The 27,114-nt window shown below is 41.0% G+C and overlaps 1 protein-coding gene across 2 annotated transcripts in view; it reads left to right on the top strand.

The window, feature by feature from the left end:
- Positions 1-27,114, top strand: part of GMPPB (GDP-mannose pyrophosphorylase B) — an 824,737-nt gene that overhangs the window by 191,164 nt on the left and 606,459 nt on the right. For both annotated transcript variants that reach the window (XM_044077786.1, XM_044077785.1), the window contains exon 4: positions 14,461-14,509. In XM_044077786.1, coding sequence (XP_043933721.1) covers positions 14,461-14,509 — 49 coding nt within the window. The remainder of the gene's footprint in view (positions 1-14,460; positions 14,510-27,114) is intronic.

Below are 27,114 nucleotides of genomic sequence, written 5' to 3'. Positions count from 1 at the left end.
ACAATCAAAGTTACAATAGGTTAAACATGATAATTATACAAGAGTAAGAGATTCAAACAAACAATTACAAAGTAGTAGAGGAAACATTACAGCTAATACAAACTAGAGATGAAACTTTTACAAATAATACAAACTAGTAATGTAGCATACAGGTGGTACAAACAAAGAAGGAATGTTTCAAAGTAATTAATGAGAAGTACAGTTACATATCAGCAATCCTACACGTAAAGGGTACAGTGTGGTGTATTCTAGTGGATACAGTAACACTAAGAGTGTATGAGATAGGAGGAATTCTAAGGAAATATTGCAGATGTAAATAGGGGAAGGAAAGGAAGATGGAAATTACCAGTGTTAATTATGTGGGGTGAAAGCAAGAGCATTCCCACTGGGATACTAGATATGAATGAAGAGATTTTTTGAAAGAAAAATGGTTGGAGGTGATACCAGTTGATGGAGGTAGGGAGTTCCAGAGGCGTGCTAAACCATGTGATAGAAGATTTTTGCCTGGAGGACGAGTTGGTTTGTAGACTTCTAATAGATTTTGGTTGTTAGACCTTAATACTCTATTGGGTAGATGCATTTTAAAGGTACAAGACAGGGAGGGACAGAGGGAGGGGTTGAAAATTAGCTTGTGTGCAAGAGTTAGTTGAGTATAGGTGAGATGCTTGGGTAGTTCTAGCCAATGTAGTGGTTGGAGAGAGGAACAGTGGTGGGTGGAGGACTTGTGGCTGGTAGCGAACTTGGCAATTTTGTTGTAGCAGGAGGAGAGTTGTGTTTTCAGAGAGGACTGTATGTTAGTTAGAAGTGGTGCTCCATAGAGAAGTGAGGGGATAAGAAAGGAAGTAGAAAGAGTGATTTTAGTAGCAGGTGTAAGGTAGTGCTTTTGCCGATAGAGCATACCAAGTTTTTGATGGGTTTTTTTTATATTTAGTTGTATATGGGAGTTGAATTTGAGCTGGTTATCAATTTGGACACCAAGTAATTTGGTCTCTGAGACCAGTTCCAGAGGTGTGTTGTTTGACTAGTAATAGAGAATGTGTTACTATCGAAATAGGTGACTTTAAAGGGGGTGAACACCATTAATTTGGTTTTAGAGGCGTTTAGTGCTAGGTGGTTTCTTTTCATCCATTGCTCTGTGGTTAAAAAAGCGTCTTGAGTAAGCTTGAGAGGTGTAGGGATAGATGAGGCCGAGCAGATAATAGTTGAGTCATCTGCATATTGGATAATGTTTGAGAATGGGACAGGGTTACGGAAATTATTTATGAATATGTTAAAGAGGAGGGGACCTAGTATGGAGCCTTGGGGAACTCCAGTTGGGGTATTTAGAAATGAGGAGGTTGCCTTTTTCCATTTTACTGTTTGATATCTATTTGATAGGTAGCTGGAGAACCAGTTCAAGGATGAAGGAGATAGGTTAAGTTTTGAGAGTTTTGTTAAAAGCAGGCTGTGTGATATAGTGTCAAAGGCCTTAGAGAGGTCAAGTAGTAGGGTAGAGACAATAAGTCCAGAGTCCCGGGCTTTGTTTACAGTTTCAAGGAAGGAGAGGAGGGCTGTCATAGTGCTGTGACCAGGTCTGAAACCATGTTGTGTGGGGGTTAATAAGTGATTATCTAAGAGATGTGGTAGGAGTTGAATTTGGATACACTTTTCTAGGAGTTTAGAGATTGGAGACAGGATAGCAATGGCGCGGAAATTAGTCACACTGTTATTGTTGCCACCTTTATGTAAAGGTATGATAAAGGCCTTTTTCCAGATTTGTGGAACTGTACTTTCCTGGATAGAGCGGTTGATTAGAATGCTAATGGGGTAGGCAGTTGCATCAGCAGCTATGCTAAGAAAGTAAGATGGGATGTTATCAGGAGCATTAGTGCATGGCTTTAGTTTCTGAAGGAGTTTTTTTATAGTGGAAGTGGTATGGGTTTTAAAGACAATAGTGGGGAGTGAGGAGAGGGGGTGTTGGGGGGAGAGAAGATGGGGAGGAAGTGAGAGTAGGAGGAGAGGTGGAGGGTGGAAGGTTAGTGGATGAGAGTGAGGGAGTGGTAGCAGCGCAGGGTGAAGTGTTGGTATGGGAGGTGGAGGGTGGAATGTTAGTGGATGAGAGTGAGGGAGTGGTAGCAGCGCAGGATGGAGTGTTGGTATGGGAGGATGGGGGTAGATTGGAGAATGTGGTGTTGTTAGAGAATGAAGAGGTTAATTTGGAAATAGATTCAATAAAGAATGAGTTAAATTGGGTAGCTAAGTCAGTATCAGGGGCGTTAGGGTCCGGGGTGGGGGTGCCTGGTTTGCTGGGGTTAAGTAGAGTAGAGATACCTTTCCAGAATTTTTGAGGATTTGTTTTGCTACTGTTTTGGAGGATGGAGAAGTAGTTTTGTCGATCAGAGATGATGAGCTTTTTTACTTTATTTCTAAGTGTTTTGTATTCATTGTGCAAGATAGGGGTCTTATTTTTCAGGTAGTGTGACCAGACATTATTATGGGAAAGCAATGTTCATATGAAGTGAAAACCTTAACCGTTATGGTCCCCCATTTAGGTTTTGCATATTACTAAGTGGTATGTGTGTGTTTTAACATGTGATTGTATCCAGTCTTCTATGTTGTACTGTTTTAGTGATTGCATTTGCTGTTGTGCTCTGATTAACACTGTTTGCTTGTACCCATTCCATTTTAAAACAAACATTATATGCTACTGTTCATACTGACTACTGTAAAATATTACTGTTTCAGAATGAATTAGATTTTAAATTAAATACATTTTACACAGCTACAAGTCAAAAGGTAGTATCACATTTAGTAGAAAGGCTTTGGTAGTTGTAAAGAAAGAGAATGCACAAATGAGTGAATGCTTATTTGAGTGAATCACATATGGGTGAATTTAGTTTTATATAGTGTAAGTAATCAGGAGTGTGCAGGAAAATTAATGTTTGAATGAAAAAGTGGTGATTATGAAGATGTGCAAGTCTGTGTTGTAACAGTTGTTGTGAACATGCAAATGTTCCTGGGTTAGGGTTAATCTAAGAGTTAGGTAAGGAGATAGTCAGTCTTGTGCATGTTTCTGTGTTGCCTGTCTTCTTTGTCTTTTTGTGTATTGGCGGAACCCCCCCAACCTTAATTATCCGTGCTAACTCTAACAGTAGTCCTAATCCTACTCCTGCCCTAACCCTACACATTACATTAATGAAAGCCCTTTCCCCTAACACTATCCCTACCAAGAGGACACTTGCTCTCAGTTTTATAGCTGGTGTTTACAGATATAGAGCTTTTTTCAGTGAGAGAGAAGTATTCACTATTTTGTGGTTTACTCACATGAGTAATTCAGTGTTTTGTGATTCTCTCTCTTTTTTTTTTCTACTGTTTATATTCTTTCTTTTGAATTTTCTACCTTTCTTGATGCACTAATTTTGTACATCTTGTGCCCAGGTCATGGCTGAAAACGTTCTGGGAACCAACACATCTACCTGGTTATCAAAACACGAAGTTAAATACATAAAAAATAAGACTATAACATTGTCAACCCTGTTGCAACTTTACTTGCCTTTGTGACCTGTAATTCTGTTTAATAGCATACCATTTGAGATGGGCATATTTTTCTTTTTAGGTATTTTCAAATTGAGCATTCTGGTCTCAGTGTTTTACAATTCATTCAGATGTAGTTAGTTATTATGCAGAGAATCTGAATATTGATAACTCAGCCCAGGGACTCCCCGGAACCATCCTTTTGATGGGAAATCTTCTGGTTGTTTTCCCTGGTGTAATGATAAAGTGAGAGAAGTCATTTCTTATTATATTGCAGAGGATAGCATTCATAGCTAGATAGTTTTCATTACCAGTAGATCCTGCTCTGGGAGAGTTGCCAAGAAACCAATATTTATTTACTTTTAACATTTTTGTGTGTGAGTTTTTTTTTTTTTTAACAAAGTACATGCAAATGCAAGCTATAGATCATGTCACATGACCCCTATAATCCACTGCATCTTTCAAACTCCATTAAGCTATCCTACACCTCAGCTGACTCAACCTCCTACAACTACATCTCTCCTTCTTAGTACAGCTTGCTCTGAACCTCTTCCTCCCTTATTTCTACCCATGTGTATATATGTGTACAGTATTCTGCTGTTTAGTTTTAGATAATCTGTTTAAGCTTGTTATAGTAACTGTTTGGAAATCTTTTTTTTCTGTAACCATTTCCTTATTATATGTGTTATTTATTGTTACTTGCTTTATTCGAGTGCAAGCTGAGCATGAAATTGATCATATTTGATCAGTGCTCTACCCTGGTAAACAAACCTAAAAAAAAAAAAAAAATTAAACTGGATTGCCCAACTGGGTTGAGAACTAGTTTAGGCTTAAAAACACTGGTTAAATGCCTGCTTAGAGTCTTAAGTAAGTAAGCAGGCTGATGAACTTTATAAAGGAATTTGCAGTTGTTGTTTGGAACAAGCAATATAGGGGTATAGAAAAAATGAGAGTAAAACTCCATGCAGAGCAAATGTTTTAATTTAAACTTCTGATTCCACTTGAATCTTTCTAGCTTGTTTCTTTCAAATGTTTTAATTTAAAATTCTGATTCCACTTGGTTCTTTTGGCTACTAGGTACTAGATCCTCTCCATTGTAGACAATGCTAGTTTTGATTGGCTGTCCAGCTAGTGTTCTTTGTATTCATGCCTGATATTTTGTGCTCAAGTGGCAATTTAGTGCTACAATGTTTAGGATTTCTTGAAAAGTTATATCAGTGTCCACCACTTTGTAGAATATTTGCTCTTCTAAACTTGTGTGGTAGGCAGCTCATACGATGCAAGCCACTGTGAACACATGTAGTTTTGAAGAAGTGACATTTTGCTCATTATAGCAACCGAGTGTCCCAGTTTTAAACAGTAATGAAATGGGAACAAGTGAGGCAGCAAATAAGATTTGCTTGTAGAATGATGTATATACTTATTATATAATTAGTAGCTATTCTGATTTAACACTTTTAGTATTTGTGCTGTAGTTGTAATTTGTTATTTAAGCTATATACCAGAGAAAAGGCAGTTATATTGGGGGGGTGACATACACAATATATAAATTGGACATTTTGGCTACTCCTGTGGGGGGGGGGGGTGAGTGAGCAGTCTGAAAGCTGGTTTGCATTTCCAAAAATGCTAACTAGGTACATCATCCATCCAACTGTTAAACCACTTGTCCCAGTGTCTGTTACAGTAGAGTGATAAGCAAGCTGAGCAAGGTAGATCAGACAAAAATCCTCAGCTGATCCTGTAAGACCTCCAGGCCTCTAAGAGCAAACTTGAGTGAAGTAATCTCTTCATCACATAGTGGATCTACCCTATGACCTTCTCCCATTGAGCCATGCCCAGTATAATTCCTGAGGCATCCTCACTAAGTGCACAAACCACAACTGACTCCATTCAGCTTGTGGGAACAGGGTTTGTACTCTGCTCATAAGTTAATACTAGGCTAACTGCCCTTGTGGGCCATTTTAAGCCTCGCCAATTTCCCATCTAAAGGTGAGAATCAAACCCTGCACCTTGTGTCTGTAAGGTAAACACCATCACCATTATACCAACCCTCAACCCCAAAGTCTGAGAACAGATGTTCATAGAGAAGTACTAGGCTAGCAACCCTTGTGGGCCATTTTAAGCCTAGCTACTTTTCCTCAAAGGTGAGAATCAAACCCTGTACCTTGTGTCTGTGAAGTAAACACCCTCAACCTATTATGTCAACCCCCAACCATCCATCATCTCAATCTGTCATGGAGATTGAGCCCAGCAGTCCTACAGAGGAATCTGATTTCCAGCACCATAATCTCATCCTTTGTATCACTACCCAGTGCCCATGACCGTAGAGGAGGATGAAGGTGGAAACTGACCAGTTGTTTTACATTAAGAAGGTTTGTGGTCTGTACTGTTGTGGCAAGACAGGTAGCTTACATCCTTCTAAGTTGGAAACTGCTGATTGAGGGCTCAGTGTCTGAAATTCTAAAAGTGTATTAGTTCTGGTTTAAGCACTTGGGCTTCAGGCCAGTTATTTTACATTAAGAAGGTTTGTGGTCTGCACTCTTGAGGAAGGAGAGGCTGGACTCTGCCCTTCTGAGCTGGGAATTTCTGGTTAAAGGCTTATAGTGCCTACATATTTGAACTGTTTCTTACTGAAATTGGTGCACCTTGTTTGCTGTAGCATAGACTAGATCCAGGCCTGCTGAATCTAGCTTTGTTTGTATAACTTGAGCACTAATCCAGGCCTTCTTTTTTGGCGAAGGTTCCCCTGCACCCCAGTGGCAGGAGTGTGCAGTTACAACTTGCCTGATTGAAGACTACAGGAACAGGGCTCAGTTTTGAGATTTTTTTACTGGTTAATTGGGTAATTTGTTTAAAAGCCTTTTCTGATTGCTAGTAGTCATCTAAAGCTGTTTTAAGTGTATTTTTACTGTTTGTAGTCATTTAAAGCTGTTTTAAGTGTATTTTTACAGTTTTTGCCTTATCTTTTCAAAGAAAAATGTTCCTTGTTTCCCACCTTTCTAAGCTAGTATAGTCCAGTTTTCAGGCTAGTGCTGAATTCAGGGCTGTTACAATTTTCTGAGTTGCCCATACCTTACTTGGATAGAGGGGGGTTTCTCTGTTCACCTGTGAGAGAGGGAGGGAGCTTTGAGCAGCCATCTGTCCCTGGAGGTGTGGTTCCAGCCCAGAAGTTAGTAGTTTGTGGGCCATTTTGGGCTAATTTCTATCTCTTTCATTTCCCTGCTGTAAAAACTGCGTTTGCACGGTTTTGCACATCCAGGCAGCGCTGGTTAGCTAGGGCTAAATTTATCCCGGCTCCACCAAGTCTCCTCTTCAGTTTTTCCCTGGAAAGTAGTCTAACTCTCAACCTAAGCATTTAAAAAGCATCCTACAGTCCAGCACTTGCTCAGACCTAATAGCAAGCACTGATATACTCCGACACTTGATTGCCCAGCAGGGCAAGGCTCATTATTCACCCCTCACCAACCAAGTGACTAAGCAGCTCACCCTACTATTCAGACATGACCAAAGGGCAATTTCAGGTATAGTCTCCAGTCCAGCTGGTGAACCTGGGTATCCTGTGGCAATGTTACAACTGCCTCATGTACACAGACAACCCTCTCCTCCTACCACAAAACATTAACATATGCGAGAGATGCAATTAAATAGCTAAATTGGAGGCTAAGCTCTCTCCACCCAAGACTGGAACAAGCAGTCATGAGGAGAAGGTTAACACTTGCACCACACCTCCAGCCTCACATAGACATACTAAACCAGCACTGGCAAAAAATACACATAAATACACAAAATCATACTCAGAGGCACTAAATAAAAACATGCAAAAGCATCACAGACCTCCAAAGCAGACACCCAAAAAACCTGCACCTCCTGTCACAAACCAGACAACACATAAAACACAAAATCAGTGTGCCACACAATCACAGCCCTTAAGGCAAAATAACATACCTAACACACTAGTAATAGGCGACTCTATAGTCAGGAACACTGACGTCTCACTCACTAGGCTGGACAAGGAGAAGGTTACTGTTAGCTGCCTGTCGGAAGCCAGAGTCCGCCACATAATACAAGCACTCAGGTCACTCCAGAACAAGTACAAATATGACTCTGTCATTGTTCATGTTGGTGTGAATGACCTGACATGTACCTCCCTGGACTACATGAAAGGAGACATGGAAGAGCTCTCTGATCATGTAGCCCAGGTGGGTATGACCCTGACCCTGAGTAGCATCCTGCCCTCACCAAGAATGATACCGCAGTATAAAGAAAAAAATTATCAATTTCAACAATTGGCTAAGCTTCTGGTGTCATTCAAAGGGGATCCAGTGTCTGTCAGCCTGGGACGACATGCTCGACAAGCCTCGTTGCTTCACAAGAGATAGCTTGCACCTGCCACACCTAGGCTTTCGAATACTAGCCAAGGCTCTTGCTGCCCCCATAGTGCCTTTTTAGGCAAGGCTCAAAAGTCAAACCCACCTCCGTAAACAGTACAAATAAAAAAATGAGGGTTATGCTACTCAACGCAAGGAGTTTAAATCTCAAAATGCATGCGCTCGAAGCACTCCTCAGTATGGAGAACGTCAACATCTGTGCAGTAACTGAAACCTGGTTCAAGGCTCCACAGAGCACCCCAGCACTACCGGGCTACAACTCATACCACACATTTTGACCACAGAACATGGACCAAAACACAAAAAGAGGGGTTGTATCCATATTCATCAAGGGTACCTACACCTCCAGGTTAGTGGCACAGCATGATACCTCTGAGATCATCCATGTGCAACTAACATTAGGCAAGTTTGCAATGCAAATTGTGGCCTGCTATAGATCACCCTCCATGACCCAGGACCACCACTCCACCTTTCTGGAGACACTGGAAAACATGAAGGTCCTACCGAACACCCTGATATTGGGCAATTTCAATTACCCTACCGTTAACTGGGAAAACTACTCAAGTATAAACTCCCAGGTCCATCGCTTCCTGGAATTTATTAACTCAAATGCCCTGGATCAGCTGGTAAACTCCCCTACCAGAGGTGAAAACATATTGGACCTGGTCATCACCAACATGGGTGACAGGTGTTCCACACCAGAGGTCAACCCATCACTGGTTAGATCAGACCATAAACTAATCACTCTGGATGTCAACACCCCCCACCACCCCAACTAAGGAAACCACAGTAAAAAACTTTTCTAAAGCAAACTTCATCTTACTTAACACAGAGGTCATAAGTTTCACAGCCCCCACGCTAAAGGATAATGTTGCCCAAGATGCAGAAACCTTTACAAATGCACTCTATGAGCACCTACAAGGATGCATGGATCGTGCCATCCCTAGCAAAACCAAGACTCACTCCCCTAAGAGAAGGAAACCAGTCTGGTGGACCCTTGCCATAAACAGGCTATACAATAGAAGGAGGAAACTAGTTCAGAAAAAAAGCAAATCCCAAGAAGGAAAGACATTCCTGATCAGTATCAGTAAGAAACTAAGGTCCCTCATAAAATCCTCTAAGACTAATTTCGAAAGAAAAATAGCCAAGGATTCAAAAGATAACCACAAAGCCTTCTTTAGCTATGTCAAGAATCTAAGTGGCAACTCGCAGATATGCTCTGAGCTAGTGCAAAATAGCACAAAATATACTGAGCCCACTGATATTGCCAACGTCATGGCAGATAGATTCAGTGCAAACTTCACCCCCCTCTCACCCCCAAAAGGGCCCACAACAGTACCCTGTTCGGCTTTGTTAAGGGCAGATCATGCCTACTAAACCTGGTTGACTTCTTCGAGACAGTCACCAAGGCCATAGATGAGGGGAAGGTAGTTCACACAGCCTACCTTGACCTCATCAAGGCTTTTGGCACCATTCTCCACTCAGGCATTATAGAAAAACTCACCAGCCTGAACATAAAACCCTACGTCACGAGATGGGTTGCCAACTGGCTTATGGACAGAACTCGCACGGTAAGAATAGCGGGCTCCAGGTCCGACTCTAAACCAATCACAAGTGGTGTCCCACAAGGCTCAGTCCTGGGACCCCTACTGTTCGGTATATACTTCTCAGAAGTACAGGCAAACACAGGAGAACTATGGCTAAACAAGTTCACCAATGACTGCAAACTGGGAGCCATAATTGACTCACCGGCTGACACCGACATTCTCCAAAAGGGCCTTACTGAGATGGACACCTGGTGTCAAAGTCATGGTCTCAAGCTAAATGCCAAAAAATGCATAGTCATCCCGTTTGGGAAAAACAAAACACCCATGAATTACCACATAGGTGGCAGCCCCCTTAATACAGAAGAGGTAATAAGAGATCTGGGGTCCCAGGTAGATAGTAATCTCTCCTTTGACAATCATATTGCCAAAGTAGTTGGGAAATCCTTCTATGTAGCCCATCTAATTACCAAAGGGTTCGCATCTAGAAATAAAGAGGTTATAGTGCCCCTCTACTCGTCACTCATCAGACCCATCATAGAGTACAATGCCCCATTTGGGATGTACCTCACAAGACACTTCCAACAGCTGGAAAGACCACAAAAGTGCCTCACCAAGAGGATTACTGGTCTCAAACATATGTCCTATGCAGCCCAACTGGAAAAACTACAGCTGTACTCAGTGGCATATCGCTTACTCAGAGGTGATCTCTGCCTGACGTACAAAGCCATGCCCAACTCAGAATTGATGAACATGCTCCACCTAAAGAAATCCAAGTCACTGCGAGCCACTTGCTCTAGTGAGCTAAACCTCGCCACAACAATAAATAGAACATGCTGGAGGGATAGATTTCTGTCACAGAGACTCCCCATGCTTTGGAACAAAATTCCTAACTACATTAGGCAGAGCCCCTCACTAATACTCTTCAAGGGAAACCTTGACGAGTGGATGGGTAACAGAAAATGCACCCCTGGGATCACTTCATTGACTCTTCTTGACAGAGGCTCAGTTAATTAATCAATGGGGCGGCAAAAGCTGACACACTCTGGCTAGGCTTATAAATGCCCTCAGGCAGATAGCCTAGTTACCTACCTATGAACCTATCTGCTGGTTATTCTGTCAAGTCTCATCTACCTTCACCCATGAACAAGATTCTAGGATACTGTTCCACTTGAGGTAACTGCTTGTCCACACTTCCAGAGAACCATCCATTTTTTTTCTTAAAAACAGACCTAGGATTTGGAGGTGGTGGCTTTCACCACAGCAATTTCATAGTCTGTATCAAACCTCCCCAGTACATACCAGGGATGACAGTCACTTAGAGTCAGGAGCACCTCAATGGCTGCAAATAAGAAGCAATGCAGCCTTGTTGTCTTTAAGATTAGACTTCATGAACACAGGCTGCACACAACCATTTCTCCTAATCTGTGCACATATATGCATACTTCATCTGTGCTTTCTCCGTTGGCATTTTACTTTAAACTAGCAACACAAATTTCCAGTTTTGGAAGTAAACTTTCAGATATCAGTAGGATCTGTGTAGTGCACTGCAATTAAGCATGAAATCTTATTGCTATCGGGCTGGTACATCTTAGATTTCATCATTGTAAAATGAAGCCGCAATTAATACTGAGGAAGTAATGTCACAATTAGTCTAATTTCAAGCCATTGCTTTATTGCCAATAAAAATGAGTTTGAGAAATCTTCCCCTTGACTTTGCTTATTCTGTTTCTAACACTGATTAGGTGGCACATCACTGTTTGTGATTTAATTATTTGCATCTTGAGAGTGTGCTTTGCTGTTTCAGAATATGAATTCATCTGAAGTTTTGCAAAAAGCTGTTTTAGGACTGAAAAGGCACAAATCATTTTTAGATGCACACATACATTTTATCTTGTCTGAAAAAAGTAACTTATTAAAACTCTGCTGAGCTGTTGTGCAGTTGCTTTCTTGATATTATCTGTGATTTTTAATGATTACTAGATACTTTCTCCTCTCGAGATGTCATACCAAAATATGTGAGTTACATTTTATCAGTTATTTGAGTTGATGTTTAGTTTTCTTTAATTTCTCCTTGTCTGCTAAATGTTGCATAAATGCCATAGGTGTGTTGAGTGAGACTGTTAAGATGTTGTCTCCAGCTGGCCTTACAGTTATTGGTATGAGTGTAGGAGTCATCAGTCTTAGCACTTTGGTACTGCAAGCAAAGGTGCAATTATAGAGAGGAATTCCTTTATTTTACAGGATTTTTAAAGTGTTTTAGCTTTATAATGGGAAATGTGATCCTCAAAATTAATGTATTACGCAATCTGTTACAGCTAAAACAGGTGTAATGGAGAAGTGGTAATAAATAGCTTATCTTTGCATCTAAAGTTGTTTTCAGTGTATTGGGACCTAGTGTATGAAGCTGGAAGATGCTTGGCTGCTGTGGAATTCTCAGTGGCCAATACTTTGGTCTTTCTTTATATGGATACCCATATACTATCTTTTACATGGGTTCCGCGGTGGTACAGTGGTAGCGTTGTTACCTCACAGCAAGATGTTCTCCCGTTCGATTCTCGGCTTGGCCTGGGAGTGCCTTCTGTGTGGCGTCTGCATGTCGTCCCCCCCCCCCCCCGTGGTTGGGTTGCATTCGAAAGACATGCGTACGTAAATGGGCATGCCTTTGTTGAAGGTTGGGCGTCGAGCTGGCACCTCGGTGTTTCGTAAAAATCTACTGCCAATCATTAGCGGACCGGAGTTCTGCTTTGGCGACCCCTTACTGGGAAAAAGACAAAAGACAAACAGCAACATACTATCTTTTACATGGTGAGACTGACCTTGCATGACTGCTTCAGAAGCAAAGCTTCCTTTAGGGAAATGAGAGTGACAGAAAGTCCCATAGACTCAAGAATGGCTCCAATTTCTAATTTAGTAGTCTACAGCCTATTTAATGATGTTGATTTAACCATAAATGGTTCACCACTTTTAAAGAAGACTACAGGTGAAGAGTACTTTCAGTTGTGCAACAGGAAGAGTACCAATGCAGTTTCACAACACTATGTGATAGAATTTAAGTCTGAGAGGGTAACTAGAAGTAATGTATCTTTTTTTACCAAGTCACTCCTTATGATGGCAATGGTTAAGATCGGGAATCCCAAAGAGTGACACCTTCATACTGCAGCTCTAATTTCCGTAGTTTTTCTTTTCTGTATCTTGTCCCCTTGAAGGGTGGGCAAGCAGTACACAGAATCAGCAGACTGACTTAGATTAACTGTGCAACTGTGCAGCCATCATAAGATGTTTTCCCTCCACCTGTTACATATTCACTTTATTTATTTAACATTTGTTTACCAGGAAAGTCTGATTTGGAACAAAGCCAATTTGCAGCAGAGGCCCTGGGAGAAAAGCTCCTGATGCATGTCTTTGTAACATGGGAGGAAACCGGAGCACCCAGAGGAAACCCACATGAATGCAGGGAGGACATGCAGATTCCGCACAGAAGGCATCCCAGCTGAGAATCAAACTGGAGAACCTCTTGCTGTGAGGCAACAAAGCTACAGCTGCACCACTATGCAGTCCAATTGCAGTTTCTATTGCATATATAGTTTTCAGTCTGTACTGGTGGAACGGCTGTTGCTGTAGGAGCGGGGAGCTCCCTTTATTGTCTTCAGAGTAAAATGTGCTGGTCATAGCTACTCACATCTGCTCTCTTGTTCTTTTGGCTAAGCTCCTGGCACATGTGCTTCTGTTCAAACTTAGACTCTCTTTGCTGCAGGTATATGACTGGCAAAAAGTCAGTAAATATTTAGCTAAACAGTTTGTAAGACTGTTTGAAAAAGTCTCGTCACCTTGATCATTTCATGAAGCCCAGTTCTTTACCTCAGATGTGGGGTTATCTTTAGTACTGTAATGTCAGATAGGCTTACCGAAGGAAGTACACCAGTATTATTGTCTAAAACTAATGATATAATATCTGTATATTTTTATAGAGTTTTGTTTGTAATAATGTTTGATTTGTGTATCATAAGCATATTTTTAGTAAGAAATCTTTGTCTCCAATATTTCAGTACAATGCTGTATCACCTGTATAGAAAAATATGAGACAAAGTGAAGACTTAAGCATGTATTCAGCAGGAAAGCTCTATCATAGGGTTTCAGTGCAGTACTATGTTGTATTACTGATATGGACGAACATAACAGAAAGAGAGGTATTTCTTCCTTACATATTTAGTTGTTTGTATTCTTTTTTTTTCTTTTCCAAAATGTTTTGATTCGTTTTATAAAACAGTAACTTAACAGTATAGTAACAAGAAAAAACAAACTATATACAATGTCCTTTACAACTAAAAAACAATATACATAAGAGAGCACTAAATATTACTCTAGCAGATTAGACGATTTTGTCCAAGCAATTGAATGATGGGTAGTGTTGTTAGTCCTTGCTTTTATAGTAGCAATCTCATTCTTACAAATTTATTTCACAAGATGAATAAACTCAACTTTAAAGACAGGAGTAGATTGGGATTTCCAATTTTTAGTAACAATGTTCCTTGTTAAAGAGAGGATAGAACATAATAAAAATGTTTGGTTTTTAGGAATGACTCCAGGAACAGGGACATTGAAAAGGATAAGGGAGTTAGAAATTATACAGTTGTCATTCCATAGAGCTTTACAAAAATATTTAAAGTCTAACCAAAATGGGGAAATTATTTTGCAATTAACAACCATATGTATCCAGTCAGCCTTAGGGTGTTCACATCTCCAGCATTTAATTTCATCTTTCTTGTACATTATTGCTAGTCTATGTGGAGTGAAAAAAACATCTATGTAAAAATTTCCATGTGTATACACGCTAGAAGGTATGGATTCCTTCACCGACTGTAAACAAAAGTTTTTTTTTTTATCTTTTTCTGAGAATACTTGTCTGTTAACTTCACTTGAATAATTCCAAAAAGAAACATCTGTTTTGCTAAAATAATTTCTGATAATTTTATAAATAACAGATAAGTTGTTGTTTGTATTCTTTATTACAGCTGGGGATTCGTATCTCACTCTCCCATGAAAAGGAACCTCTGGGGACAGGTAGGATTTCACTCTATTCCTTCAAACAGTGACGAACAGTGTCTACAGGTTTGCTGCAGAAATGGATCTAAGAATTTAAGTGATGTTGTCTGGTTATAGTAACACCAGGACTTGAATATGGAATTCTGATATTCTACAGGGATCACTTAATCAGTTTATAATTGTTTGCTGGAAGATTCCAATGATTTCAGCTGTACCTTTTTTCTTTTCTTTTATTTTATTTATTGACCAGGTAAACCCACCGGGCACAGGTCGGTTATTTTAGGAGTACCCACTTGGCACAAATCTGTTATTTTAGGAGTGACCCAGTGCACTGTCTGATTAATTGAGTTGCTCAGAATTACGCATTACTTTCACATGGAAATTGGGGATTAAACCCAGGACTATAAGATGACCATCAAATAGCTCATAACCTTAACCTCTGAGCTAACCTGACATACTAATTAACAGTGAGTGGAACTGGAAATTTATGACAAATGGCTCAGTCTGCACTGGCTTTTCCTTAATTAGTAGCTTAATATGTAAGTACTAATGTGTTCATTGTAATGGTCATGTTTATCATACCAAGATGATTCTAACGGTAAGCAATATGTTTTCTGAGTCTGAGTTGTCTCAGCAGCAGATGTTAGAGAATGTATTTCCATACCTGAACAAAGTAACATGCCAAGGTTCTTGTAATTTCTCAGACTCTGTACATTGCTGTGCTTCTGTGAAATGCTGATGTTTTGATGGGTGAAATTCAGAAATTGTGGTTGCATTTGGCTGTTCTCTGCACAGATGCCATTTTATTCCTCATAGCAGGTTCCAGCCTTATTCCTCATAGCAGGTTCCAGCCTGGACTGAGATATTTATTATAAGGTAAAGAAAATTAAGTGTATGCCCTCAGACATTAACAGAGACAGTGCAAATTGTTTTTCTGTAAATTTTGGAAGAACTCAGATAAAACTACTGCTTAGCTTATGTTGACCTTTATGCTTTGCTAGCATATTGTTGAACCAACTGGATGACCAAGATGAGCTTGCTGGAGGGCCTGCCAAAGGGCAAAAGTAAGGTTGTATACCCCATTGTTTGTTCTTTGTTTCCTATGTTAAGTTTGGGTTGTGGATTAGAATACAGTGTTATGGCAGTAAGTATTTAACAGCCCATCTCCTCTTGATGTACTCTTTGAATGTATCTGAATGTATGTGTGTTTGGGAACATGATGTAAGGAGGTGAGGAGATATTAATGGGATTGCTTGTCCTATCATTATGGCTCAAGAATAATGATGTATATTCTTTACTGCAATTAGGGGTACAGAGAATAGGCAAGAGGAGGCAGGAATTTACTGGAGAAAACTGTCAAAGGAACCAAGGTATTGGGAGCAAGTAACTAGAGAGTGAAAGGTAATAGAATAGGAAGAGGTCAAGGAGACATTTGAACTGCATGCTAGAGACTGCCTTCCCTATTGGGGATTGATATCAGAGTATAGGCAGTGAGAAAGGGATAGGGGAACCCTAAGTGAAAGACTTGTTATGGTAGAGTTTTTAGTTGAGTTTAGAACAAAAGTTGTTAAAAAAGGGATAACTAGTAAGGCATACAAAATAGTGCATGATAGCTATAGGAATCAATTAGAGGAGGTTAGAAAAGATTGGTAAGAGAGATTGGATAAACAATTCACTAGGAAACACCGGGAGGACATATTATGGTTCCCAAATATGAAACAAAGTCTAGAAGATTTAGGATTTTTGCTTGGAAGTGTTTGCATAGGTATTGTTATACCCCAAACAGACTCCAGATAATTTTTCCTTAGGTAGGTGGCAAATGTTGGAGGTGTGATAGGGAAGAAAGATGTAACTTGGGACATATGTTCTGGAAGTGTAATGAGTTGGCAGACATGATAAATTCCCTAAAGAGTACTCTGTCAAAAACATTGGGTGTGCAAATGGATGTAACTAAGGAAAATTATTCTTTGAGCTGGGTTACAGGATCTGAATTGCATAGACCTAGTAAGGTATTGTTAAATTTAATTCTGGTGGCTGTCAAAAAAAAAAAAAAAATTACTGGAAAATGAAAATCAAAGTCTAAACCAACTGTATTTGATGTAGTAAATATTGTAAGAGATAACTGAGCTCGAAGTGGGATCTTTAGAAAAGGACTGGAGCAAGTTACACAGAAAAACATGAAAGTGGTGTGAAACAACACACACAGAATAATGTTTTGGAGGAGTGAGGTTTAAGGGAAGGCAGGAATTGAGCAATTTACATAATGTTGAATTGATGATAATTGTACAGAAGAATATATGTGATGCATAATGTTTGTAATTGTGAACATGGTAATATAGTTTGTCTTCTTCATATACATGTTTGTTTGCCTATGTCTTAAATGATAATTCAGTAACGGTGCTAAAAACTAAAAAAAAGTATATGCATATTTGGAGAGTTTGAGACTTCTATAAGTGAAGTTTTGGTTAAATATTGTGCTCTTTTCTTTGAGTGTAAAATACATTTTTTCTGCTCAGTTGAAATCTCTAAAGTCCTAATGATGATATCCTTCCGACTGTAATTAGCCACATCTTCAGGGTGTGTGGTGAGGCGAATACCTAGTCACTGATAATGGCACCCTCTAAAGCTCAAAGTGTCTAAGCTTTAGCCCAGTGATGCCTCAATTTTACTTGCTTTAAATTTATTTTTGTTTGTTTGTGTAACTATTTGTGACACAGGTAGGTGGGTTGGTCATCGGACCTTTTTTCGTTTCAACCCAGGTTCCATCAAGAATACAAAATAAATTAACACTAACACAGTGTAGACAGTACATTCTACAGAGCATAACAAAAGTGAGTTGAATGTGTAGACAGTGCACATTAACAAAAAACAGTTAACAGACTTTGTATAATATCCTTAGAACTGAGTGCAGCATTTTCAGTCAAATTTAAGCATTGTAAGTGAAACATCATCTTAGTTCAATATAATCTTCGATTTAATTCTTTTACACAGCTTTCTCAGAAAAAGAAATGGGATTAGTTTATAGCCGGCTTCTGTGGTTTGATGAATAATGTTGAGAGAAGGGGAAGGCAGGGTACACCTGTCTTTTGTCCCACCTTTGCAAATCGTCTTGGATTTTTCATAAAGGTTTTATATACATTTTTTTCTGAAACTACAGGAAAACTTTTTGTGAACAGGATGGCACAACTTACATTGTTGAATACCCTCCTTGCATTTGAATTTGAGGAGATCTTTGTCTGCTAGATGTTTTCAGTTAATTTCTTCCCGTCATAGTTGTTCAGTGACTGTAGTGGAAAGATACTGAAGGCTTTGTGGTAGTCATGGTTAGAGATGGGTTCCTTTCCTTCACCCCCTTGGTTCTGTGGCAGACAGGGATTCAGTATCATTGCCCTTTTTCTCCACCACTTCTTACTCATCAGCCTTCATTTTAGCGTTGCTGACACTGAGGCCAGTGAGCATCCTGCAGGTACTGCAATCAGTAGTGATAGATATGTTGACATTGACTGTGATCTTCCTTTCTTGGCCACAGCCAATTCTGTTAATGGCCTCAATGTTGATGTTGCTATCAGTGTACTTTTTTTGTGCCAGTTTTTGTGGTATCTAACACATTTTTGGTCCCTAATGGTTGGGTGTAAAGGTTGAGATCATCTTTGGTATCAATGCCTTCAGTCTTATTTTGATGCTCCTATTTCACTTTCCTTCTCTGTGGCCTCCAATTCATTCTCAATCCTGAGTGACATCTCAGTGTCAGTGGGGTTAAGGATTGATCCATCTCTGTGATGTCAGTGTTGTCAGAGTTGGTGCCTGACAGTGTCACACCTCTGTATTGATATTGATGCCTGTCAGTGTCAACAACTCTGATCTGATGCTGATGTCCTTCGAACTGAATAGGTACATCAGTCATAACTTCAGTGTTGCAGGCTACTCAGCAGGGGCCTTCACCAATCTAAGATGTCCTTGCACCTTTATCTGCACCTTTTTAGTATTGGAAATCTGTCTACAAGATCATATTAGCAGTGCTGCCTATATCATTAATTACTCTTTCTCCTCAGAGCTTTCCCTTTTGAGGGGTGGAAGGAAACACATCTGCAAGATTAAGTTCATTGACCCTTTGGAGTCCCCTATATCAAATACTGAAAATGGAGATGGAGTCTCCCCAAGAGACTCCTTCAAATAAGCCCAAATTTGGGAAGACACTAGAGATTATGCAGAAAAGGGAGGGGACACTAAACCCTCTTTGTCTTTGGAATGATCTTGCAGGAGGCTTTCCAATGTCTTCATCAGTCTTCTATCTGATTCCCCCTGTAGAGATGGTTTTGCTGTGCTTCTCACGAGGGAGACTGAGAGAAAGATTGATTTGAAAACTAGATAGAATCCTCTGTCCTCTTATGAACTGGAACCGTTGGATCCCATTTCCAGTCTTCTGCTCATTCCTTGCTGTAGCAGGCCTTAAGTAGGCTTCTGTGCCTCAAGGTTCAATGATTTATCTTTTGGATGAGAAGTTGACAGTATTGGATCATTTTAGGAAGCAAGTGTATACATACTGTATTTTTCCATCAGGTCTCTGAATTACCTGTCTCATATGCTATGTTTCCAGCATTTCCATGCATACAAAATGAACAAGACACTAGAAAAACTGCCAGACAGTGAGCACAAGTGCAAACTCTTTTCACCAGCAGCTATCTCCTCAGTGACCGCCCTCACCATGTGCTTGGCAGACAGCCCCTTGGGTGGGGTATTGATAGTAATGAGTTCTAGTGTTTCTGCTCAGTATCAGTACATAGGAAATTTAGTGATGGTATTCAATATTTACAGAGGGATAGAGCTGTCATCCTCCTCATACTCTCCAGGCTTTACCATATGGTGAATTCATAAGAATACGGAGGCTTTGTAATAATGATCTTGACTGTAGAGTGGAGGTAGAGAGAACTGTTAGGATGTTTAAAAATAGAGGATGTTCTTCATCTCACATTGCTGCAGTCCTTACACTTGGGTAGTCCGCTGTCCTCGGTCGGCCCGAATATCAAAGTATAAGGCTGACGTCGGTCAAGGCGCATTTGACTGACATCAGGACGTCAGGGCACAAATGCGCATGACCGACGTCATATCCTCAGTCTTTTTTGCCGCATGGTCCGATGCAGAAGCAGCATTACAAGTGCCGGTTGGCGTTCTGAAATTTTTCGATTTCGGAGTTTCAGACCGAGTCAAAGTTGGCTAAGTACCCCGTTGGGGAATATTTTAGTTTTTTCTTGCCTCAGTGGTTTACCGGATGTCAGAAAAAGTGAATAATTGTATTTCTTGTGGGAAACAGATACCGCATAGAGACTATCATACTTTGTGTATTCCTTGTTTAGGGCCTGAGCACGGCGTTGTTCGGTGTCGCTCTTGTGCTAGATTCAAGAAGCGCACTATAAAGAGAAGGTTAGATTGTGCCAGGTTAGTCTTGGGGAAGCTGTGCAATTATAAAATGCCGTCGGATGCTCCGGCCGCTTCTTCAAGAAGCGCAAGGACAAAGCAGTTAAGCCTAGGCTAGAAGAACCGTCCGTGCGGACGCCGGTTCTTTAGAGGTGTCGGTGGAGCCGGTGGTTCCACCGGAGGTTTCTTTGGGTTCCCAGGAGAGACTTTGTTATTGCAGGATGTGGCCTCTCAGGAGGCAGGTCAGGCTGAAGGGGCTTCTCAGGTTACTATACTCCCTCCCTTCCTAGGGTGGTTAGGCCCTCTCCTTCTGTTTCCAAGGCTTCTCCCAGAGGCAGGCCAGGTTTAGCTTCAGTTGGTGTCACCCCTAGTTCTTCAGGAACTGTGCCCAAGAAGCATATGCTTAAAATGGCAGAAGATTTGATTACTTTGATTAGGGTTCTTTGCCCCTCCTGATAAGAGACCTAGGGTGGAGCCTGAGCTAGGAGTTTTGAGCAGGCTTCGGATGTTTCAGAGTCTTCGGCTGAAGACTTGCAGGAGTATTCTCCTTATTCTGATTCTGATGTGGATGATTCTACTCCTTCTGCTTCTCCTCCTGAGGATTTTTCTTTTCAGAAACTCTTCATTCCATGAGGGAGCATTTTAAGTGGGAAGGTCAGGACTTCTCTGATTCCAGGAAAAGGCTTAGGAATTTTTGTTTTACCCCAGCATAGGCCTTTGGCTATACCTCCTGTTTTGGATGTGGTGGAAGATGTTTTACAGAGGCTTCTCTTAATCCTGATTCTTTGCCTCCTGCTCCTGTTAAACCGGATAGGTATTACAGGGTGCCTGAAGCTCATAAGTATCTTTTAAGAGTCCTAGGGCAGACCCAGAAACTGTTAGTCAGGGGCCTAAAGGTGTTAAGGCTTCTGTTGTCAAGAATCCGGTTCCTACAGATAAAGAGGCCAGGGCTTTGGATAGATGGGGAAAGAAAGTTTATACTTCTTCCACTCTAGCTATGAGGGCTTTGAATTGCCAGTTCCACATGTTGAAATACCAAAACTATCTCCTTTCACAATTGAAGTCTAAGGTTGATGCTCTGGCGGAAGGTATTGATTGTAAAGAGTTACAAGATTTAGTACATGTTTCTGAGCAGGTGGGTAAGCATTCTTTGCAATGTGGTTTTGATGCTGTACAGGCCTCGTCTAGGGTGGCTGCCACTGGGTCAGTTCTTCGCAGGCACGCCTGGCTGAGGGATCAGAATTTATCTGACCATGTTAAAACAAGGATTTTAGATGCTCCTTTACAATCTGATGTGTTGTTTGGTTCTCCTGTTGAGGCAGTTTTAAAGAAAATGGAAGACAAGGCTAAGTCTATGCAGACTGTTAAAGATTTTTTGCAGGTTCAGCCTCCAAAGTTTAGTAGAAATTGGCCTACTAAGTGGTGGACTTATCCTTCTTATGATTCCCAGTCTAGGGGTAGATCTAGGCGTGGTAGGGGCAGAGCTCAGGGCTCTTTCAGGCCTAGAACAGGGAGTTCTCCTGCACAGTCTTCAGGTGAGGGCAGGGGTCAGTCCTTTCGTAAACAGACCCAATGACCTACCTTTTCAGCTGCCAGAGCCTTCTCGTCTGGCAGCACCTTTGGGAGGAAGGTTGGCACTTTTCAAAGAAAATTGGAGTTTAATTACCCAAGACAGATGGGTATTGGATATCATACACCACGGTTACAGGTTTTATTTCCATACCTTGCCTCCTTTCAAAGGCATGCCAGACGTTCCTCCTCAACAAAGAATAGAGGCTCACAAGCAAATTTCTCTGTTACTCCAAATAGGGGCCATTCAGCCGGTCCCTATGCCAGAAGTGGGCCTAGGATTTTATTCTCGCCTGTTCCTAGTACCAAAGAAAGGGAACACGTGGAGACCAATTTTGGACTTATCTATCCTCAACACTTATCTGGACATTCCCAAGTTCAAAATGTTGACGTTACAGCAGCTTTTACCTCTGCTGGGCAAAGATCATTGGATGGTAACTTTGGATCTCAAGGAGGCTTATCTTCATGTTCCTATCAGACGAGTTGCAGGAAGTATCTGCGTTTTCGAGCTGGGACTTCTCATTATCAGTTCTCTGCATTGCCCTTTGGCTTATCTACTGCCCAGAGTGTTCACGAAAGTTCTGGCTCCAGTGATAGCTTTCCTCAGGTTAAAAGGAATACAGATCTATCCTTATTTGGACGATTGCCTGATTCTGGCTCAAGGAAGGGACGAGCTTCTTCATCATTTGGATTATGTGATAGCAGTGCTAAGATGCCTGGGGTATTCTGTGAACGAAATAAAGTCCAGTCTAGTACCCTCTCAGGACATGTGCTTTCTGGGTGTGAGACTGAATACAGCATCCCAGATGGCCTTTTGACCCCGGACAAACAAAAGAATCTTTCCCTTTACTTTCATCAGTTGTCTCATCAGTCCAGGCTGACTGCAAGGACAGTCCTTCAAGCCTTGGGGTTCATGGCATCTTGTATTCTGGTGCTTCCCAATGCCAAACTGCATATGAGGAAGCTACAATGGTATCTCAAAAATGTATGGACACAGCACTGCCAGGATTTGGACACTGTCATTCAAATAATACCTTGCATTTAAAAGGAATTGTTGTGGTGGGCTCAGGAATGTCACCTAAACAAGGGACTCTCTGTGACCCGGCCAGAGGCGAGTCAGATTCTAACGACAGATGCCTCAGACAAAGCTTGGGGAGCTCATCTGAATGGAAAGTGGATACAAGACAAGTGGCCTGCCAGACTACAACATCTACATATCAACTTGAAAGAGATGTTAGCAGTCCAGTTTGCATTAATAGCTTTCAAGGATTTACTTCTTCCAGGGCAGGTGTTGATTCTAACAGACAACACAACTGTCATGTGGTACATCAACAAGCAAGGCGGAACACATTCTTATCCTCTATGCAGGCAAGCAATGATTTTGTGGGAGACTGCTCTCAGTTTACAGCTAAATCTTCAGGCAAGGTTTCTGCCAGGAGCACAGAACTCCTTAGCAGATGTGTTGAGCAGACAAATTATGGATCCCCACGAGTGGAAATTGGATCCTCATGTATTTCAGAAATTGACAGTGTCATGGGGAACTCCAGACATAGATCTGTTCGCTTCTCCACTAAACCACCAGCTGCCAAAGTTTTGCACAAAAAGGTTTCATCCCACAGCTTGGAAAGTGGATGCTCTTTCTTTCAATTGGAGCAATCTTCATGTGTATGCCTTTCCGCCTCTGCCTCTCCTCCCAAAGGTTCTACTGAAGGCCAGACAAGACAAGCCAAGGATGATTTTGATAGCTCCAGATTGGCCTCGACAGCATTGGTACCCATTACTGAGAAGCTTGGTACGGAAGCCTCCATGGCCTTTGCCTTCGATTCCACACCTGTTGTCTCAGGAGGACAGTCATTTGCTCAATGTCAAGCTTCACTCTCTGCACCTAACAGCCTGGCATATTCTGTTTTGAACCATAGTGGGCCTCCACTTCCACAGCAAGTTTTGAATGTTATTTTGGAAGCTAGAAGGCCTAGTACAAGGAAAGTGTACGAGATAAATGGAAGAGATTTTTATTTTGGAGTGCAGCAAAGGATTTTGATGTTTCTGAGCCTAATTTAAGTGTGGCTGTTCAATATCTTACTGAGTTACTGGACAAAGGTTTGTCCTTCTCTTCTATTAAGGTTCATGCTGCAGCAATTTCGGCTCACTATGATTGTGACCCACCATTGTTTTCTCATCCTTTGTTCAAGCAATTTCTTAGAGGGGCAAAGAATATAAGACCCCACGAAGAGCTCCTACTCCTGCTTGGGATCTCAATTTTGTGTTGGAGAAACTCACTCTACAACCTTTTGAGCCTGCAGCTACTACTGAATTAAAGTTTTATCATGGAAGACTGCTTTTTTGTTGGCTGTTACCTCTGCAAGAAGGGTTTCTGAGTTGCAGGCCCTTATGGCGGTTGAGCCTTTCTTAATTTTCCATAAGGATAGGGTATCTTTACGTACTAATCCTTCCTTTATGCCTAAAGTGGTTTCTAGTGTGGCTTTAAACCAAACTATTCATTTGCCTACTTTTTATGCAAATCCCCAAAATAAAGGGGAAAAGATTTTGCACACTTTAGATGTACACAGGCAGTTGCGATATTATTTGGACAGAACTAAAGGGTTCAGGCAGTCTCAGCAGTTATTTGTTTCTTTTGCTTTGAGTTCTCAGGGCAAGCCTGTGTCAAAACAAACTATTTCTAAGTGGATTGGGTTTTGCATTGCTTTCTGTTATTCCCATCATGGCAAGGAGATTCCAGCTGGGATTAGGCCTCATTCCACTAGGGCTACTGCCACTTGACAGCTTTTTTGAGGGGTGGCAACTAAGGATATTTTGGAGGCAGCTACTTGGAGTTCAGTGCATACTTTCTCTAGGCATTATCACCTACCACTTTACTCTAAATCCAGGGCTGGTTTTGCCACTGCTGTTTTGCAGGGCATTTTGGCAGCTCCTGCTTCCTTATAGTTTGGCCATCCTCCCTTACCTCTGCTTTGGGATTCTACCCAAGTGTAAGGACTGCAGCAATGTGAGATGAAGAACATAGTACAGTTTTGTACCTACCATAAATGTAGATGTTCGAAGATCCACATTGCTGCAGTCCAATTTACCCTCCCTCCTTCCCCTCTGTAGTTAGAGGCGGTTGTGTGGGTTGGGTTGTAAATATTGTGTATATTGTATATATTGTACATATTTTTAGTGCTAGGATGGTTGGTTGTTTGTTTGCTGTCTTTTGGTTTTGACCTTTATTTTTAGGGTCTTCTGACATCTGGGGCAAGAAAAGACTGAGGATATGACGTCGGTCATGCGCATTTGTACCCTGACGTCCTGATGTCAGTCAAATGCGCCTTGACCGACGTCAGCCTTATACTTTGATATTCGGGCCGACCGAGGACAGCGGACTACCCAAGTGTAAGGACTGCAGCAATGTGGATCTTCGAACATCTACATTTATGGTAGGTACAAAACTGTACTTTATAATGAGGAAATATTGTGCAGCTATTAGGATGGATTTTTGGATGAATGTAGGAAGAATGAATGTGATGGGGGAATGAGGATGCTAGATACTAAAATTACACATAAAAAGGGAGATAAAATATATTTTGTTACTACATGTAGTGTGGTTAGTTTTAAGCTAGTAGAGCTGATAAAATTCTATTGGGGTTATTTGAGATCCTTGAGAGATTTCTCTAAATGAGTGAGTTAAGTTCCTATGATATATAAGAAAGGAAAAAAATATTAAGAATTTTTTAGTCTGTGGAAAATGTATTACCCCTTTGAGTACTATTCCAGGGACTGTGATGCAACATGGTACTGTACCCTGTGGAAAATGTAAGGGTTGTAAATATGTAGTCAAGAGCTTTCCAAAAACGAATGGTCTTAGTTTTAGGGTACAAGGATGGGTGTGATAAAAAAGGGATTATATATGCCTTGAAATGCCCCTGTAATAAATTCTGTGTGAGGGAAAGTAAGAGACCCTTTAAAATAGATTGCTAGAACATGTAAGGGATGTTATTAATGGTAAAAAAGAAAGCTCTATAGCTGAACATTTTAATAAATTCCACGGGGGGTAGTGGCAGGTCTGCAGGGGACAATTTTAGAAAAGGTGGATGTATATATGTATAACTTCATCAGAGCAAAATGTGATGTTTTAGCAGTACTGTGCAAGCTTTAAATAGTGTAACTGATATAAAAAATGCTTCACTATGATTGCTAGATAGACTACGCTAATGCAGTAGTACTTGGACTAATGAGAGACACTGCTGTGAAACAAACGGTTTTATCTGCTAACATCCTGCCCCTAGGGGGCATGCTGTAACTTTTTAATTGTACCACTTTAATGCACATTTAATGCTGAGATTCTCGTTGAGCCCTGCTGGGGTATCTGCTTCAAGGAGGAGTTGCCATGTTAATTCCTTCAGCTGCAGTAGTGTGTTGCAATCTCCAAAAACCTGCTGGACCTGTTCTAACACTAGAAATTTAAAACGGGCGAAGCCTTTGCAGCTCGTGGCATGTCTGCTTAATGCATTGTAACTATCATTATAAATGATGGCTGCAAGGTGTTCCTTCACCCTGTCTGAGAGCTTTCTAATAATTTTTCCAATGTAGAAGGAAAAATGTTTGTCGCAGTAGGCTACGTAGACTAGAAAAGTTGAGTGGCAGTCGTGTTGGGCTTTGAACTGCACCGTGATGTTGCAGTGTTGAAAAGTGTAGGATGTGTCTGAGCGTATGAAAGGGCAGACTACACAATGCTTGCAAGGGCCCATACCTTTGGGGTTTGGCGGGTTAGCAGGCTCATTGGGGTCTGCGCCATTCCTGAGTATGGGGATCTCTTTCCTTTCAAAGGCTTTTTGAGCGTTCTGGTCTTCTTGTATGAGAAAACAGGCCCGTTACCTACTGTTTGCTGGATGTTGTGGTTGCAGCACACTACTGGAGCTGAAGGAATTAACATGGCAACTCCTATCTATATATATATATATATATATATATATATATATATATATATTCTCGCTTTTTTTTGAGAGAGTGTTTATGTCTGTATAGTGTTCCCATTTTTTATGGACTTTTTTGATGGTTTGTGAAATGTGGGCATCAAACTGTAGGTTTTTGTCAATTTCTATGCCCAAGAGTTTGGTGTGTTCAGAGGGGGTGATGATAGTACCATTTATGGAAGGGAATGAAAAGGATAGAGATGTAGGAATTGATTTGTTGCGGGTGAAAAGAACCAATTTAGTCATTTTGGGATTTAGGATAAGTTGGATCTGAGTAATCCAACTTTCCACTAAACAAAAGGAATCCTGAGTGAGTTGTTTTAATGTGGTAAGTGAGAGTGCAGAGCAGGTAAGAGTCGAACCGTCTGCGTACTGTATGAGTTTAGCAGGGTGGGTGGAGGTATGAAGATTGTTAGTAAAAATCGAGAAAAGAAGAGGACCCAATATGGAGCCTTGTGGTACACACCTATGGTTGTTGGGAGTAGAGGAGATAGTAAACCTTGCCATTGAACAGACTGCTGCCTCTCTGACAGATAATTTTTAAACCAGGCAATAGTTGGAGGGACAAAGCTAGAGAGGGAAGGGTGTCTAGAAGTAGGGAGTGTGAGACCATGTCAAATGCTTTTGAGACGTCTAAAAATATAGCAGATACAAAGTTGTTGCTGTTTC

The sequence above is a fragment of the Protopterus annectens genome, chromosome 7.part0 (assembly GCF_019279795.1).
Source record: "Protopterus annectens isolate FY-2018-M chromosome 7.part0, PAN1.0, whole genome shotgun sequence".
NCBI lineage: Eukaryota > Metazoa > Chordata > Ceratodontiformes > Protopteridae > Protopterus > Protopterus annectens.
Note: the sequence above shows the minus strand (reverse complement) of the source record. Positions and strands in the feature narration are given on the sequence as shown.